The sequence below is a fragment of the Ctenopharyngodon idella genome, chromosome 22 (genome assembly GCF_019924925.1).
Source record: "Ctenopharyngodon idella isolate HZGC_01 chromosome 22, HZGC01, whole genome shotgun sequence".
Taxonomy (NCBI): Eukaryota; Metazoa; Chordata; class Actinopteri; order Cypriniformes; family Xenocyprididae; genus Ctenopharyngodon; species Ctenopharyngodon idella.
Genome location: NC_067241.1, coordinates 14,536,090 through 14,550,307, shown reverse-complemented (window position 1 = coordinate 14,550,307; position 14,218 = coordinate 14,536,090). Strand labels below are relative to the sequence as shown.

Here is a 14,218-nt window from a genome sequence, read left to right as displayed (position 1 = left end):
TTTTTATCAGAATGAGAGTTAGGCAAAATGCTGCATTCGAGAACTGAATCCCATTTGATTCATACCTTTGAAGCAAATTTAAATTCAGCTGATTATGTGACAATTTTGCATTGGATTTTAATGAAGAAAAGTTTACTAGAATGCAATTGAAAGAAATTCTAAACAGAGGAAATTTTGTGTACTTCAGTGGACCTGTTACCACAATTTAAATGCATGGTTGCAAGTTAAAAAATTCTAATTTGTTGTTTTAATTAAACCTTTTAAGTTGCAAGCATTATTTTGTTGAGTTCTGTTGATGTTGGTCATTACATCAGCTTAACATTGTCTGTAATTTAAACTGCGTTTCTGCGTTATTTCTGCATTAATTGGCTTTATTTATTTATTTATTTTTAAATTTGGTTGTAGTAATGTAGTAAACCTAATGAAATTAGGCAGTTTCTAGTTCTCAGCATGTTTTACTGTATAATGAGAATAAATGTTGAAATGAAGTGTTCATTTATTTGTTTTTAGTGAAGGGAAACACCTGTTAGTGTTTAATGCTGTTATGTTTGACATTTAAGAGAGTTTCTGTAATGTTGAAGTTTATGTGGTTATCATTGTGCTGAAGAGTAGACACATGAAGGTAAACACTACATTGACTCTATAAGCAATGACTGTGCTAATGCCAATGACAAGAAGTATCTTACTTGTTTATTAAATATACATGTAAATAAGTTGTTAGCATGTACTATGATAGCTGTTGATTTGAACTGAAATAGATAAGATTCATTGATTCCAGGGCTACAACTAGGTAGTTGGAGCGACTTAATTTTTTTTAAGTAATCAACTTGAAAATTTGTGTTCATGCTACAAATTAAGTTCCTCTAACTCAATGTAGCTTGTTGGTTGAACATAAATTCACTCAAAACTGCCATAACTAAAAAAAAATTGATACAAACTGTTGCGTTACATTTATTTTGTTGAGCCAACATTATTTTTTTAGCGTGTGGGAATAAATTGACAGGATTGATTTGTATAATGTTGTTCAAGCAAATTTAACTGTAATTTAACTCTAACTTTCTAAATAAACAGTGCCACTGCATTTTTAGATTTCATGTTTTTAGATAACTTTTATCATATTAAATTAATATTTGGGGCAGAATCTACTGTATTAAAGTAAAATTTGGGATAAATATAAAATAGTGAGCACTATAAAATAGTGCTCAGGGTGAATATATTGTATATATCAAATAAAAAATGATTCAGACATTTTTGATATTTTTGATGTATTTTTACTAGTGGGTGCAGGACACTATAGTTCATTTATGTAAGTGACAATAGCAAAATAAAGTAAACTGTGACATATTATACCCAAAAAATCTTCATACAGCAAACTACCAGTAAAATTGATAAAACCAAAAATTATTCAGACACTTTGACCTGACCATGTTTTGCTTAAGTGTTATCTGACATAATTAAGATTATTTTTTTCTGACACAGTTTAACTGTTTAGTTCTTGTCATATTGTATTACCATTTTTTAAACTATAGTGAATGAACTGAATTAATGAATGAAATGTTCAAGGTGTCTGAATAAATTTTGGTTTGACTATATATATGTATATATATATATATATATATATGTGTGTGTATATATATATATATAATGTATGTATATATGATGGAGGAAAAAATGCATTTCCCCGATTTATCGTGTAAAGTTTTTGGAAGTACCCCATATGCTGTGTATAATAACTCTAATTAATATTTAAAATATATATTGAATATAAATATTATATTATATTAATATTAAATATATTCAGATTAGATATATATGATAGCATGTTTAATTCTCAAAAATGTTCTGGAATCGCTCTTGCCTCATCTTGTTACACACACAGATGTTTTGTTCCAATCGATTTAGCGTCAGTCGCATGTTTTGCCGTGGATCATTTGTGATGCTGTATGGATGAGCTGTACTCATGTATGTGGGTCTGAAATTATCTATATCTGCTGTCCCGCGGCCCACCGCGGCCTGTGCTTTTGATATCTGAGCCTGTCTGTTATCTTTCATACACCCTTCACTAACTCTTTTGTAACTCTGCGTTCTGTTCTTCACAAATGAATGCTTTACACAAATGAACTGTGGGTAAAATAAACAACCCACTTCTAGAGTATCTTTATTCTATTGACTATGAGTCTCTCCCATCCCAAGGTTTCTTTAGGATACCAAATAACTTTTGCTCCAAGGTTAGTGTGATCTCGGTTTGACTCTGATCTCGCACAGAAGAAAGACTGAAAATAACATGGTGTTTTTTGAGGGAAGGAAAGTCTAAACTCTTGTATCTATGCAGAAAAAGACTCTTTTTGTGTGAATTTTGGACCCATTTGCTCTTAATGTTATCTTTGCTTACCTTCATACTTAAGGCAAAATAAATATGACCTTGCTCATTGGTCTCATTTTTTATTATTATTCATTAAAGCAATAGTACTTGAGTACTCAACTCTTTCTCCCTTTAATGGAGTCTCAACTCAACTCAGTTTCGAAAGCACTCTCAACACCATGATAAAGAGACCTATTAGACTGAAACGGACTGATTAAGTCAGAAACATATCTGATTGTAAGCCATGCAAAGCTTCAAAAACATATATCAGCACTTTGTAATGAAATATGTATCGTATAGCACAGGAGTAATCTGCTCTCTCTTCTTAATACAAGTTAAAAACCTAGCAGCTGAATTCTGAACAATACTCACTTACTCACACCCAGATACAATGCATTACAATAATTCAAGCGGGATGAAACAAATCCCGCTTGATGCGTAATGATGATTTTCTTCTGTTTATTTCATGCAATCATTGTGCAGGTTGCTCCTGAATGGAGCATTTAACGGATTGATTTACAGATTGATTTGCTCACAGATGCTTCTTTGAGAAACCGTCTGATTGCAGCGCTTGTGTTGTATTGATGTCCTCGTCCTTCACAATCTTCATCAATTATTTCAGCTCGAACAGCACTCTTTTCAAGCTTTTTGTAGATAATTTCAGCCGTAGCTGTGCCATCTCTATTTTGTGCTACATTTAAAAGAAATTCTATGATTATAATTTGAAAATCTCCCACTGATTTTTTTTTTTTTTTTTTAAATTCATCCATCATTGATGGCAACAACATACAGTATCTCACAAAAGTGAGTACACCCCTCACATTTCAGTAACTATTTTAGTATATCTTCTCAAGGGACAATACTATAGAAATGATACTTGTATATATTTTAGAGTAGTCAATGTGCTGCTTGTATAGTAGTACAGGTGCAGAAGCTGGCTTCAAAAAACAGACGCATGAGTGCTGCCAGCATTGCTTTAGAGGTTGCAGAAGCGGAAGGTCAGCTTGTCAGTGCTCAGACCATATGCTGCACACTGCAACAAGTCAGTTTGCATGGCTGTCGTCCCAGAAAGAAGCCTCTTCTGAAGCTGGCTCACAAGAAAGCCCGCAAACAGTTTGCTGAAGACAACCTGTTCAAGAGCATGAATTACTGAACCATGCCCTGTGGTCTGATGAGACTAAGATAAACTTGTTTGACTCAGATCCCTTCAGAAACTGGGCCAAACGGCAGTTTTCCAACATGATAACGACCCTAAACACACCGCCAAGATGACAACTGAGGATGCCTTGCTGAGGAAGCTGAAGGTGAAGGTGATGGAGTGGCCAAGTATGTGTCCACACCTGAACCCTATTGAGCACCTGTGGGGCATCCTCAAGCAGAAGGTGGAGGAGTGGAAGAGGATCCCAGCAACAACCTGTGCAGCTCTGGTGAATTCCATGCCCAGGAGAATTAAGGCAGTGCTAGATAACAATTGTGCTCACACAAAATATTGACACTTTGGTCACAGTTTTGACATGTTCACTTAGGGTGTACTCACTTTTGTTGCCAGTTATTTAGAAAATAATGGCTGTATGTTGAGTTATTTTTAGAGGACAGTAAATCTGTACTAGTATACAAGCTGCACATTGTCTACTCTAAAGTATATACAATTTTCATTTCTATAGTATTGTCACTTGAGAAGATATACTAAAATGGTTGCTGAAATGTGAGGGGTGTACTCACTTTTGTGAGATACTGTAATATCTGCATAATGACTATTGCATCTTTTTCATCTGCTTTAACTAGTCTATTTTGTTTCACCTGACAGACAAAAATACCAATATCAATTTAATTTATATTTATTTTACATCAATTTATTATTATTATATTATTATTATATTATAAGTTTATGTAAAACTAATATAAAATAAATTGATATTGCCATAAAAGGCCATTTTAGCTGTCAGCAGAAACAGAAAATAGGCTACATAAAATAGATGAAAATGCAGTATTCAATATGCAAAACACATAGTTTAGCCAATAAATACATTTAAATGAATGAATAAATAAAATGAATAAATAATTTATTTATTTAAATTTGTTTATTGGCTAAACAGTGGGAGAAGAGCTTAATATTCGCATATTAAATTAACAAAGTGAAGAAAGTGAGCAAAGACAGTCAGGGTTCCAGACTGCGACCTTTCTTCCTGCCGGTGCAACTAACCACGTTGGCCAACTGATAAGAGCTGCCATTTCTGCTGCATACATGGAACATCAAACGACAAATGAAACAAAAATGAAATGAAACCACGCTACTTGTTTCAGCCGTGCTGTGCGGACCATTTACTACTGTTACTACACACTGCATAGAGATCCAGTAAGAAAGCGTTTGAATTTGCCACAGAATTAACAACATCGCAACGAGATCTAGAGAAAAGCATTCAAATTCAGCACAGAATTCTCTGTTATAAACCATATCAGGTCAAACAGTGCTGAAGTGGAAGCCAAGAGAAACATGAACGGACAAGTTTAGAAGGCTTTTCAATCCACAAATCACCAACATTCACCATGGATTTAAAAGCAACGCTGACTGTAACCATGGTATTGTGGCAGAAATAGTCTAATGTTTTTACATTATTCATTTCATGGTTTGTACAACCTTTTAAGAGTGAAATTCATGCACTTTACAAGGGCTTTCAAGTGCTTCAGCACTTCAAAGCTCTAAATATTATTAAATTTGAATGTTAATTTAATGATGATTTGTAAAACTAAAAGTTTAAAGATCTAGGAAAACTAAAACTTTGTGGCAAACAAACACTTTTATTTTAAAAAAGGACATGGAATTACCACTATAACCAGTAGATGGCAGCAGAGGAGCACTTATTGACTTATTAGCCATTTACACTCCCTAATTTATGGGAAAAAAAGTAGGAAGCCACAAAGTCTCATGAAAAACAAAAACTTTTCTTCAAATTGTGAATGAATTACACAGAAAACAAGGAAAGAGCGCTCCTTTTATAATCACTGAAGCTGTCGGTCAGTTCAGTATGATACAATAAAGGAACAATGGTACATTTAATAAGAGTAGAATATTTACATTTTCCCTATAAAAATTTAGGTTTTTGCATGTTACTGTTGTTAATAAAAGTTAATTTTATCTGCATCTCAGTTCAAGCTCTGTGCTTTACTGTCAAATTTCCAATAAACAAACATGCAGTATTATTAGTAACTGCACTTATTAATGCAAAACAATAGTAATTTTATGATTAAATTAACTTTATGATTAAAAATCTCCCCAGCGCTGCCAAATCAGGTGCTGGCGCCACCAACTTAACCTCATAATCTCTTCCTGAATTTCAGTGATTGATTGTCATTCAGTGAGGCACACAGGAAGGGATAGAGTGCGGAAAAGGTAAGGAGGGACTGACTGCGGAAAAGGACCGGAACGAGGTATAAGAGAAAGAAAAAGAGAGGAATTTTTCAACACTGAGGAGTCCTCTCAGGAGAATTTTTAAGAAATGTTTTAAGTGCAAATAGCATGAGCTCTGCTCCGGGTTTCACCAGAATCCTGTTCCTTTTCCAAATATTTGCTTTGGACGCCGGCCGCGGCCTGCACATAACACATGTCCCTAATGTAGTCCGCTGACCAGGAGAGCTTCACAAAACTCAACGCGGCAGGAAATCATTGGTTTGTTTATGCTCCGCGAGCAAGGTGTTTGGGGTTTGAAGCGTGAGGGTCTCGGTGAAGTTCTGCACATGCAAATATACTAATGCAAGTTCTGTGGAAACGTTTAACAGTCGTTAAGGATGTCGCCATTCGTTAAATGGTTTCCAAATGCTTGGAGGGGCGACAGATAAGTAGACACGCACCTGATTGCCGTCGATAGTAATACTTCTATGCAAATCTGTAAATATACCCTGATAGAAAATCCAGGTTAAGCTCCTAGCTGTGTTTTGTAGCTGCTTTTGATGCTCAGTTTCACTCATGGTGTTCTGATATGTCAATATGCAATTTGTAATGGAACACAAGTGCGATTTCATTCTCAGCACTGCTAAACTGGCGTAAAATTGTCACCGTTTACTGTCCGTTTTCTCATTGCAGAATATATTACTCGTTTATTGACTTAATAATAACAACAGATAAAATATTATGACACATACATTTAAAGGAAACTCTAGCACCCTGATTTTTACTGCTTCATTAATAAAAAATGCATGTTAAGACAATGCGTTGACTTTTTGTATTCGCATAGAGTACATTTCTGGCCTTTCTAATTCTGATATGTTTGATAGCCACGCCCACAATGACATCTGATTGGTTCAGAATCCTGCACCACGCAAATTAAACATCCAGTATGCTGATTAAAATTGATTTTTGTCTTTTCGGCATTTTCACTTCTAGCGAGGACAGAAAAATTTGATGCAGGTAACTTTGTGACACAGTTGTCCAATGACGGGAATGTGAGACTGTGTGTGTGTGTGTGTGTGTGAGTGAGTGTGTGAATGTAGGAGAGTGAATGAGAGCGCTGGGAAATGGTTATATTCCCCCCCTTGGCTGGGCTGAAAATGGTCTAGATTGGAAACTCTATCCCAAGGCCTTAGTAACATTGGATAAATAGACAGAAAATTAGTTTCACATGAGGGTTTATTAAGCGCAAGCTTGTGTATACAGCCTGACACTGATGCAACGTATCTAAGGGAGAGATCAGGTTGCAGTCTCATCCTCAGAGAGGCAGACGACACACAGAAACGTCTGGAATGAGAACAAACACACACACATACACATTTGTCAGTTTGACAGGAGCCAAACCTGCTTTTAAAGAACACAGTTGAGTTTTAGTAGTAAATGGGCTGAACTTGATGCAACACCTGCTGTCAGTGGTACTAAGGTCTCTCATCATGCATTATACAGAGTGTTTACATGTCTATCTATCTATCTATCTATCTATCTATCTATCTATCTATCTATCTGTCTATCTATCTCTTTGTCTATCTCTATCTCTCTGTCTGTCTGGAGGAAAAGTGTTTGGGACATGTTGCTTTAAAATAATAATAGTAATAATATATATATACACACACACACACACTGATCAGTCATAACATTTTGAGCACTGACAGGTGAAGTGAATAACACTGATTATCTCTTCATCACGGCACCTGTTAGTGGGTGGATATATTAGGCAGCAAGTGAACATTTTGTCCTCAAAGTTGATGTGTTAAAAACAGGAAAAATGGGCAAGAGTAAGGATTTGAGCGAGTTTGACAAGGACCAAATTGTGATGGCTAGACGACTGGGTCAGAGCATCTCCAAAACTGCAGCTCTTGTGGGGTGTTCCCGGTCTGCAGTGGTCAGTATCTATCAAAAGTGATCCAAGGAAGGAACAGTAGTGAACCGGCGACAGGGTCATGGGCGGCGGAGGCTCATTGATTTTGGTAGAAACATAGTTACCACAGTAGTTTTCAAAGAGGCTTACTGTAAAATCATGTATCAGTCAAAGACAGACTAATCCCTAAAGATAATAAAATAATTCAGTTGAAATGTTGATTTAGGATTAATCCGAGATAGGGAAACTGGCCTTCATGTCATTTAACATTATACTGCAGGTTTAAATGTATTGGCTTTTAATCAGCTGTTGAATGATCACGTTATGTAATAATATACCATAAAGCCCAAACGACGACGAGTCTATCAACACACACAGGTTTGTTTTTCTATCACGGTTGGACTTTGCATTGACCTTTGTTGTTTTTATACTGAGCTAATGACATTTCTGTCCCCTAACCCTCATGCAACCTCTCTGCATTTGTTACGTTTTCATTAAGACATTATTTGTTATGAAGTTTTCCTTGTGGAGACTATTGCAAAGCAGAGGTGCCAACAACATCAACACGAACAGAATCAGTGCAAGTTCACACGAGCAGGTCAGCAGTATTTGTAAGCCAGAACATATACACACTAAAGTTCACACAGACTGGCAGAATGAGAGACTGTATCTACAGGACATACTGATTAATGATCCAACCGCGTCCGTCCTGAGCGAGTCACATATCAGCACCACAAATACACATCAGAGCTGCAAGAATGTATCAAAAAAACTCTGAAAAATGTCTCTGTGGACTGTTTAGACTGAGATAGAAAACAAACAGCATCAGAGAGATGTTCAGATTCATGAGGTCTTACCCTGTAATTCACTCTTAATCAAGATTTTATAGTAATTTAGTTTCACATGAGCATTTTTCTATATGTAAATGAGTTCTGTTATGATTGGCCACCCACTTTGCATGTGAAATGAGAAACTACACCACAACCTAATTGAATAGGCGTTAATATGTAAATGTGAGTGGTCAATAATAATAATAAATAATTGATAATAATAATTTGTAGTTAGGATTATTTCTGAATGAGGCATTTTTGCAGTTTTATAGCTTCAATAAATGTTTTATATTATTATAAATGGAATAATAATTTTATACTTAATTTTATATGCCCCTTCATTGGAATGGACATTATGTGATTTTTGGTTTAAACCGAAACAATTTTTTTATAATATGAGTAATGTCTGGTCACTGATTGGCCCCTAATCAACCAATCACAATGAAGAAATGACCCCTAACTTAATCTGATTGAGATTCAGGCATCACAAAAGACAGGCATGGTAGCCTCATCAACTAGCATATTATAATTGTCATGGTATCAAGTGATTAGAAGATCTTTCAGAGTTGTAAAACACAGGATTTTTTTGAGTTTAATGTCCATCACAATAGACATCAGGTGTTGAAAGATATCAGCAGGACCCTCATCATTTAGTTGTGTGCCAGGCTGTGAAATTTGTGCAAGCATTTCAAAGCTTATAAAAGGGGACCCATTATGCCCTTTTTCACAATATGTAAAATAAGTCTCTGGTGTCCCCAGAATGTGTCTGTGAAGTTTCAGCTCAAAATACCCCACAGATCATTTATTAGAGCTTGTCAAATTTGCCCCTATTTGGGTGTGAGCAAAAACACACCGTTTTTGTGTGTGTCCCTTTAAATGCAAATGAGCTGCTGCTCCCGGCCCCCTTTCCAGAAGAGGGCGGAGCTTTAACAGCTCACGCTTCGGTTGCTCAACAACAACAAAGCTGGAGAATCTCACGCAGCCAAAATGAGGATTGTCAGTAACGGTGTTCAGCCTTACATTGTTCAAACCGGAGTCGACACTGATGGAGAGACTCAGGAAGAAGTTACAACTTTTAGAATGAAACTGGACGTTTCTGAATGGTTAGTGGATAAATTTATGTAGTTGCTATGGAGTTGATTCAACTCATCGACTAGCATGTGCTGTCATGTTAATCTTTTGTGCAAATCCAGCGTTGAATTGACCCTCGTTTGTGAAGCAGTCCGGCGTAAAATGACGGCAACAACTCTTCCTCTTCTCTAAAGCAGCCCAACATGGCCTCACCCCCTTTGTTGCGTGTTCCCGGGGGGCGGGGTTTATGTAAATTTGGGGGTTGTGATGTCACTAACCCAGGAAGAAGCTTGTTGTAGTCCCTACCAGCCGTTTGTTGTAGTCCTTAAAAAGCGATTTCTGTCAAAGAAAATATCTCTCTTAGCATTGAACTTTGACCGTCATAACTTTGCAGATGTTGTTTATGCTCAAACAGCAACATTACACACTAACTAAAGTTAAAAAAGTGAAATCATAATCAATAATCATAATCAACAATTCTGACTTTATAACTCGTAATTCTGACTTTGTATCACGCAATTGTAAGAAAAAAAGTCAGAATTGTGAGATAAAAAGTCACAATTACCTTTTTTATTTTTTATTTCATGACGGAAGCAAGCTTCCATAGAGAAAAGCAAATATCAAGTGGTTATAACATTTTTTGCTCAGTGGAAAAAAATCAGGTCTGAAACTGGAGGAATGATGCTGAAAATCATTAATGAATAAATTACATTTTACAATATATTCACATGGAAAACAGTTTTTTGAATTATAATAATATTTCAAAAAATATTAGTGATTTAACTGTATTTTTGATCAAATAAATGCAGATTTGGTGAGCATAAGAGACTTCTATCAAAAGCATTAAAAATATTACAGACCCCAAACTTTTTATGTATATATTTATAAATGAAGCATAATTATAATGATGTGACTGTTTTTGCATCTTGTCTCCCGTCAGATGTTGACGAGTGCGCAGAAGGAAACGGCGGTTGCCAGCAGATCTGTGTCAACATGATGGGGAGTTACGAATGTCGATGCCGTGACGGATTTCTCCTGTCCGACAACCAGCACACCTGCATCCAGAGGCCCAAAGGTGAGAGCATGATCAGCTTGAATACAGTCGTAGTTCAGAAGAGCATGATAACAGGCTACTCTCACTATTTCTGCAGTGTATAGTACTGTATGTATACTGTGCACAGGATGTCTGCTTTCTGTGGTCATAGAAAATTTGGATGACCTACTAAATTTGTTTAACGGTGTATTATACAACAGAGCAAAACTGCTTGGCACACGACTGTATCTCATAATGCAATGCGCTCAACTTGATGAATCTCTTTTTTGATGCATTATTTGATTGGAGTATCAAATCAAAGATGTAAAAGAACTATTTCATTTGCACAATTAATTATCTGGAATCCATGATGCAATGGTCGTGTGACAACCAGTGTTATTTTAGTATTATTTATATACTATTTAAATATTTATTAATATTTTGATTTCGCTTTTATTTTTATATGTTATTTTTCATTTTAGTTTTACTTTAGGTTTTTAGTGGATTTATGTTCTTTTGTCATTTTTGTTATTTATTTGTATTTTTTATATTCTATTTAGCTTTTTTATTTCAGTTTTAGATTTAGTAATTTTAGTACTTTAACTTAAACTTATTATATTTCAGTTGGTTGTAAAGGCAACATTTCTAACATTCATTTAAGATTTATAAGTATAGGTTTTTCATCTATTTTATTTTATTTTATTTTATTAATTTTATTTTGGTTTGATATATTATATTATAGTTTAGTTTAGTTTGGTTTATTTTTTGTTTTATTTTTTTATTTTTTGGTTTATTTTATTTAATTTTTAATTTTATTTAATTTTATTTTATTAATTTATTTATTTTATTTTATTTTATTAAAGTATTTTATTTTTGGTTAGATTTTTAATTATATATTATAGTTAAGTTTGGTTTGGTTTGGTTTTATTTTTTATTATTTATGTTTTTATTTTATTTTATTTTATTTTATTTTATTTTATTTTATTTTATTTTATTTTATTTTATTTTATTTTATTTTTAATTACTGAAACCGGTTTTTAATATTTTTATTATTCATTTTAGGTAACAGTACAACCCTGGTGACAGAATGCTGTTTTTTCACTTGTTATTTTTAAACAATAGTAGTCTGTATACATGACATACTGCTCAGTATACAGTAAGTAGTATGTATTTCATTCTGAACACTGTGCCGTTTACGTTGTGATTTAACAATGTCAGTGGAAAACCGCTGCTCTCTTCAAAGCCGAATCTCAGGAGATGCTTTTGGCCCGCTGTACTTGTCAATGTTTGCGTTTCATAAGCACACTGTTATTTGAGTCTTGGATCGTATGTTTCAGACGCTGCCCCTCTGATTCAAGGCCTTTATTGTCTATATTCTGTCGTTTTTTTCCCTGTTGGAATGAGTTTGATAAATACCGTTGTTAATCCCTCATATTTCATGTTAATATTAGTTTTATTACTCTCAGATTAAAACCTCTTGGACGGAGAGGTTAAGGCACCATAAATCCAGAAACGTTTCGATTTCGAAAAGCCGTATACTTCAGTTGTGATCAGAAGGAGAGCCTGTCATCTGTTTGCTATTACAGTTATTGTTGCAGCACAATGTGCTTCAGATAATTGCGGTCAGGGAAGAGATGGTGTTGGACAACCCGACTGCGAGAGTGACGTAATTCATCATCCCTGGTGATGACGGATTGACGGATAGCATGTGTAGATGATAGTCAAACAGAAAGCTCACCCAATCAACACTCCTGGAACGAGAGGAATTGAGTTATGTGAACGTTGTACGCCACTGGTTTATTTTCTTTAAAAGCAGGGATTCCCAAACCAGGGTTCATGAGTTGACAAAAAGCTAATAATTAATAAACATCATAAAAATGTTAAATTAAAATAAAGAAATCATTTAAAAATAAAAGTAATTTAAGAATAAATAATTTTAAAATGTATATTTTATAAAAAATAAAATAATGAATAAAATAATTTGAATATGAATAATGAATAAAATAATTGTAAAACGTTAAAAACAATTTTTTAAAAAATGATATTTTAATTTAAAATGTTTTAATTTAAAAATAAAAAATAATGTTTTAATTGTTTACCTGCATGAAATGTGGCCATTAACCAGCATTAGAGAATACTAAAATTATTGAAATATTAATATTATGGAATATTTTAAACTTTTTAAATATTATAAATATTCTCAATATTAATATAATATTAATAATTATTATTATTTTGCTAATATTTTATAATATTAATAAGCAACTTTTATAATATTAATATTACTTTTTAAATATTAATCTTACTTTTTAAAATACTTTTATAATATTAATATTACTTTTTAAATATTAATATTAATAATTATTACTTTTTAAACAATTTTCAAATATTATAAAAACCTTTAACTTTTTACATTTAAATTGAAATTGTATTATTAAAAATTTCACTTTTAAAATATTTTTTAGAATATTAATATTACTTTTTAATATTAATAATTACTCTTTAATTATTTTTATAATATTAAAAAATAAGTTTTACTTTATTGAAATATTAATATTATTAAATTCTTTTCACTTTTTTAATATTTATATTATTTTTAAATATATTTTAGAATATTAATATTACTTTTTAAATATTAATATTAACAATTATTTGTATATTTTATATTTTTATTGAAATAATGTTATCAAAACTTTTTTTTATTGTTTAGCTTGTTATTTTGGTTGCTAGATTAAACTACATAATTACTACGTAAATGTTTCTTCAATTTAAAAAAAAAAAACATAAATTCGTAAATGCTTTTAATGAAACAATTCAATCTCAGATGTTGCAAATAGGGACGTCTGCAAGGAAATTTATTGGTTGATATAAATCCATGTTTCTAATTTTCTCCCAGATGCTTCTGTCAATGATCTGTGTTTTGCAGATGAATTCCAGACATATCAATCTATTTTTTTGCGTATAGAATTTGTTTTGACTAGTCATCGCAGCTCAGTTGATACCTGTGGTGGTGTGCGCTGTCTGGTTGTCTTCACAAACACTTTCTTAAATCACAGAGAAAGTCTTTCAGATGGACGCAGAGCAAGTGGAGAATAAACCTAGAGGAAATGAAGTCCCTTTAGTGCTTCAAGCTGTGCAGAAATGTCACAGGAAGTACTTTCTAATCAAACAAAACAACGTTCACTGGGTGAAGCTGCAGAATTGCGGTTCTGGTGGGTGACGAATGCAGAATTGGGGTCTGTTCTGTCACGGGCCGCAGGGAAAATGCATCCTATAGCTTTTGTTGTTCATGTCAAAGGTCGTGCGCCCAATCAAACTCTACGACACACATTCATCTTCTCTCGGAGATGCTCTGGAGGGTGAACTTGACCTTCAGCATTCACGCCTTGGTCAATAATCCACTGCAAACTCAGGACTATTTAAAAAAAAAAAAAAAGTTTTGCTAGGAAATGTTACATTATAGAAGGAATAAAAGGCTTGCGAATGCCATCATGTCGATTTTTGATTTGTCTCAAGTACTTATTACCTATGATGGCTTTTATCACAGTTTTGTGACTTTCTGACTATGTCCAGCAAAAAGCTTTTTCCTAAAGCCAGTGTATTTTTTCAGTCGTTTTCA

The 14,218-nt window shown here is 33.7% G+C and overlaps 1 protein-coding gene across 2 annotated transcripts in view; it reads left to right on the top strand.

Moving 5' to 3' along the window:
• The window catches only part of scube3 (signal peptide, CUB domain, EGF-like 3), a 112,280-nt gene that overhangs the window by 34,156 nt on the left and 63,906 nt on the right, over positions 1-14,218 (top strand). For both annotated transcript variants that reach the window (XM_051880599.1, XM_051880598.1), the window contains exon 4: positions 10,507-10,641. In XM_051880599.1, the coding sequence (XP_051736559.1) occupies positions 10,507-10,641 (135 nt within the window). The remainder of the gene's footprint in view (positions 1-10,506; positions 10,642-14,218) is intronic.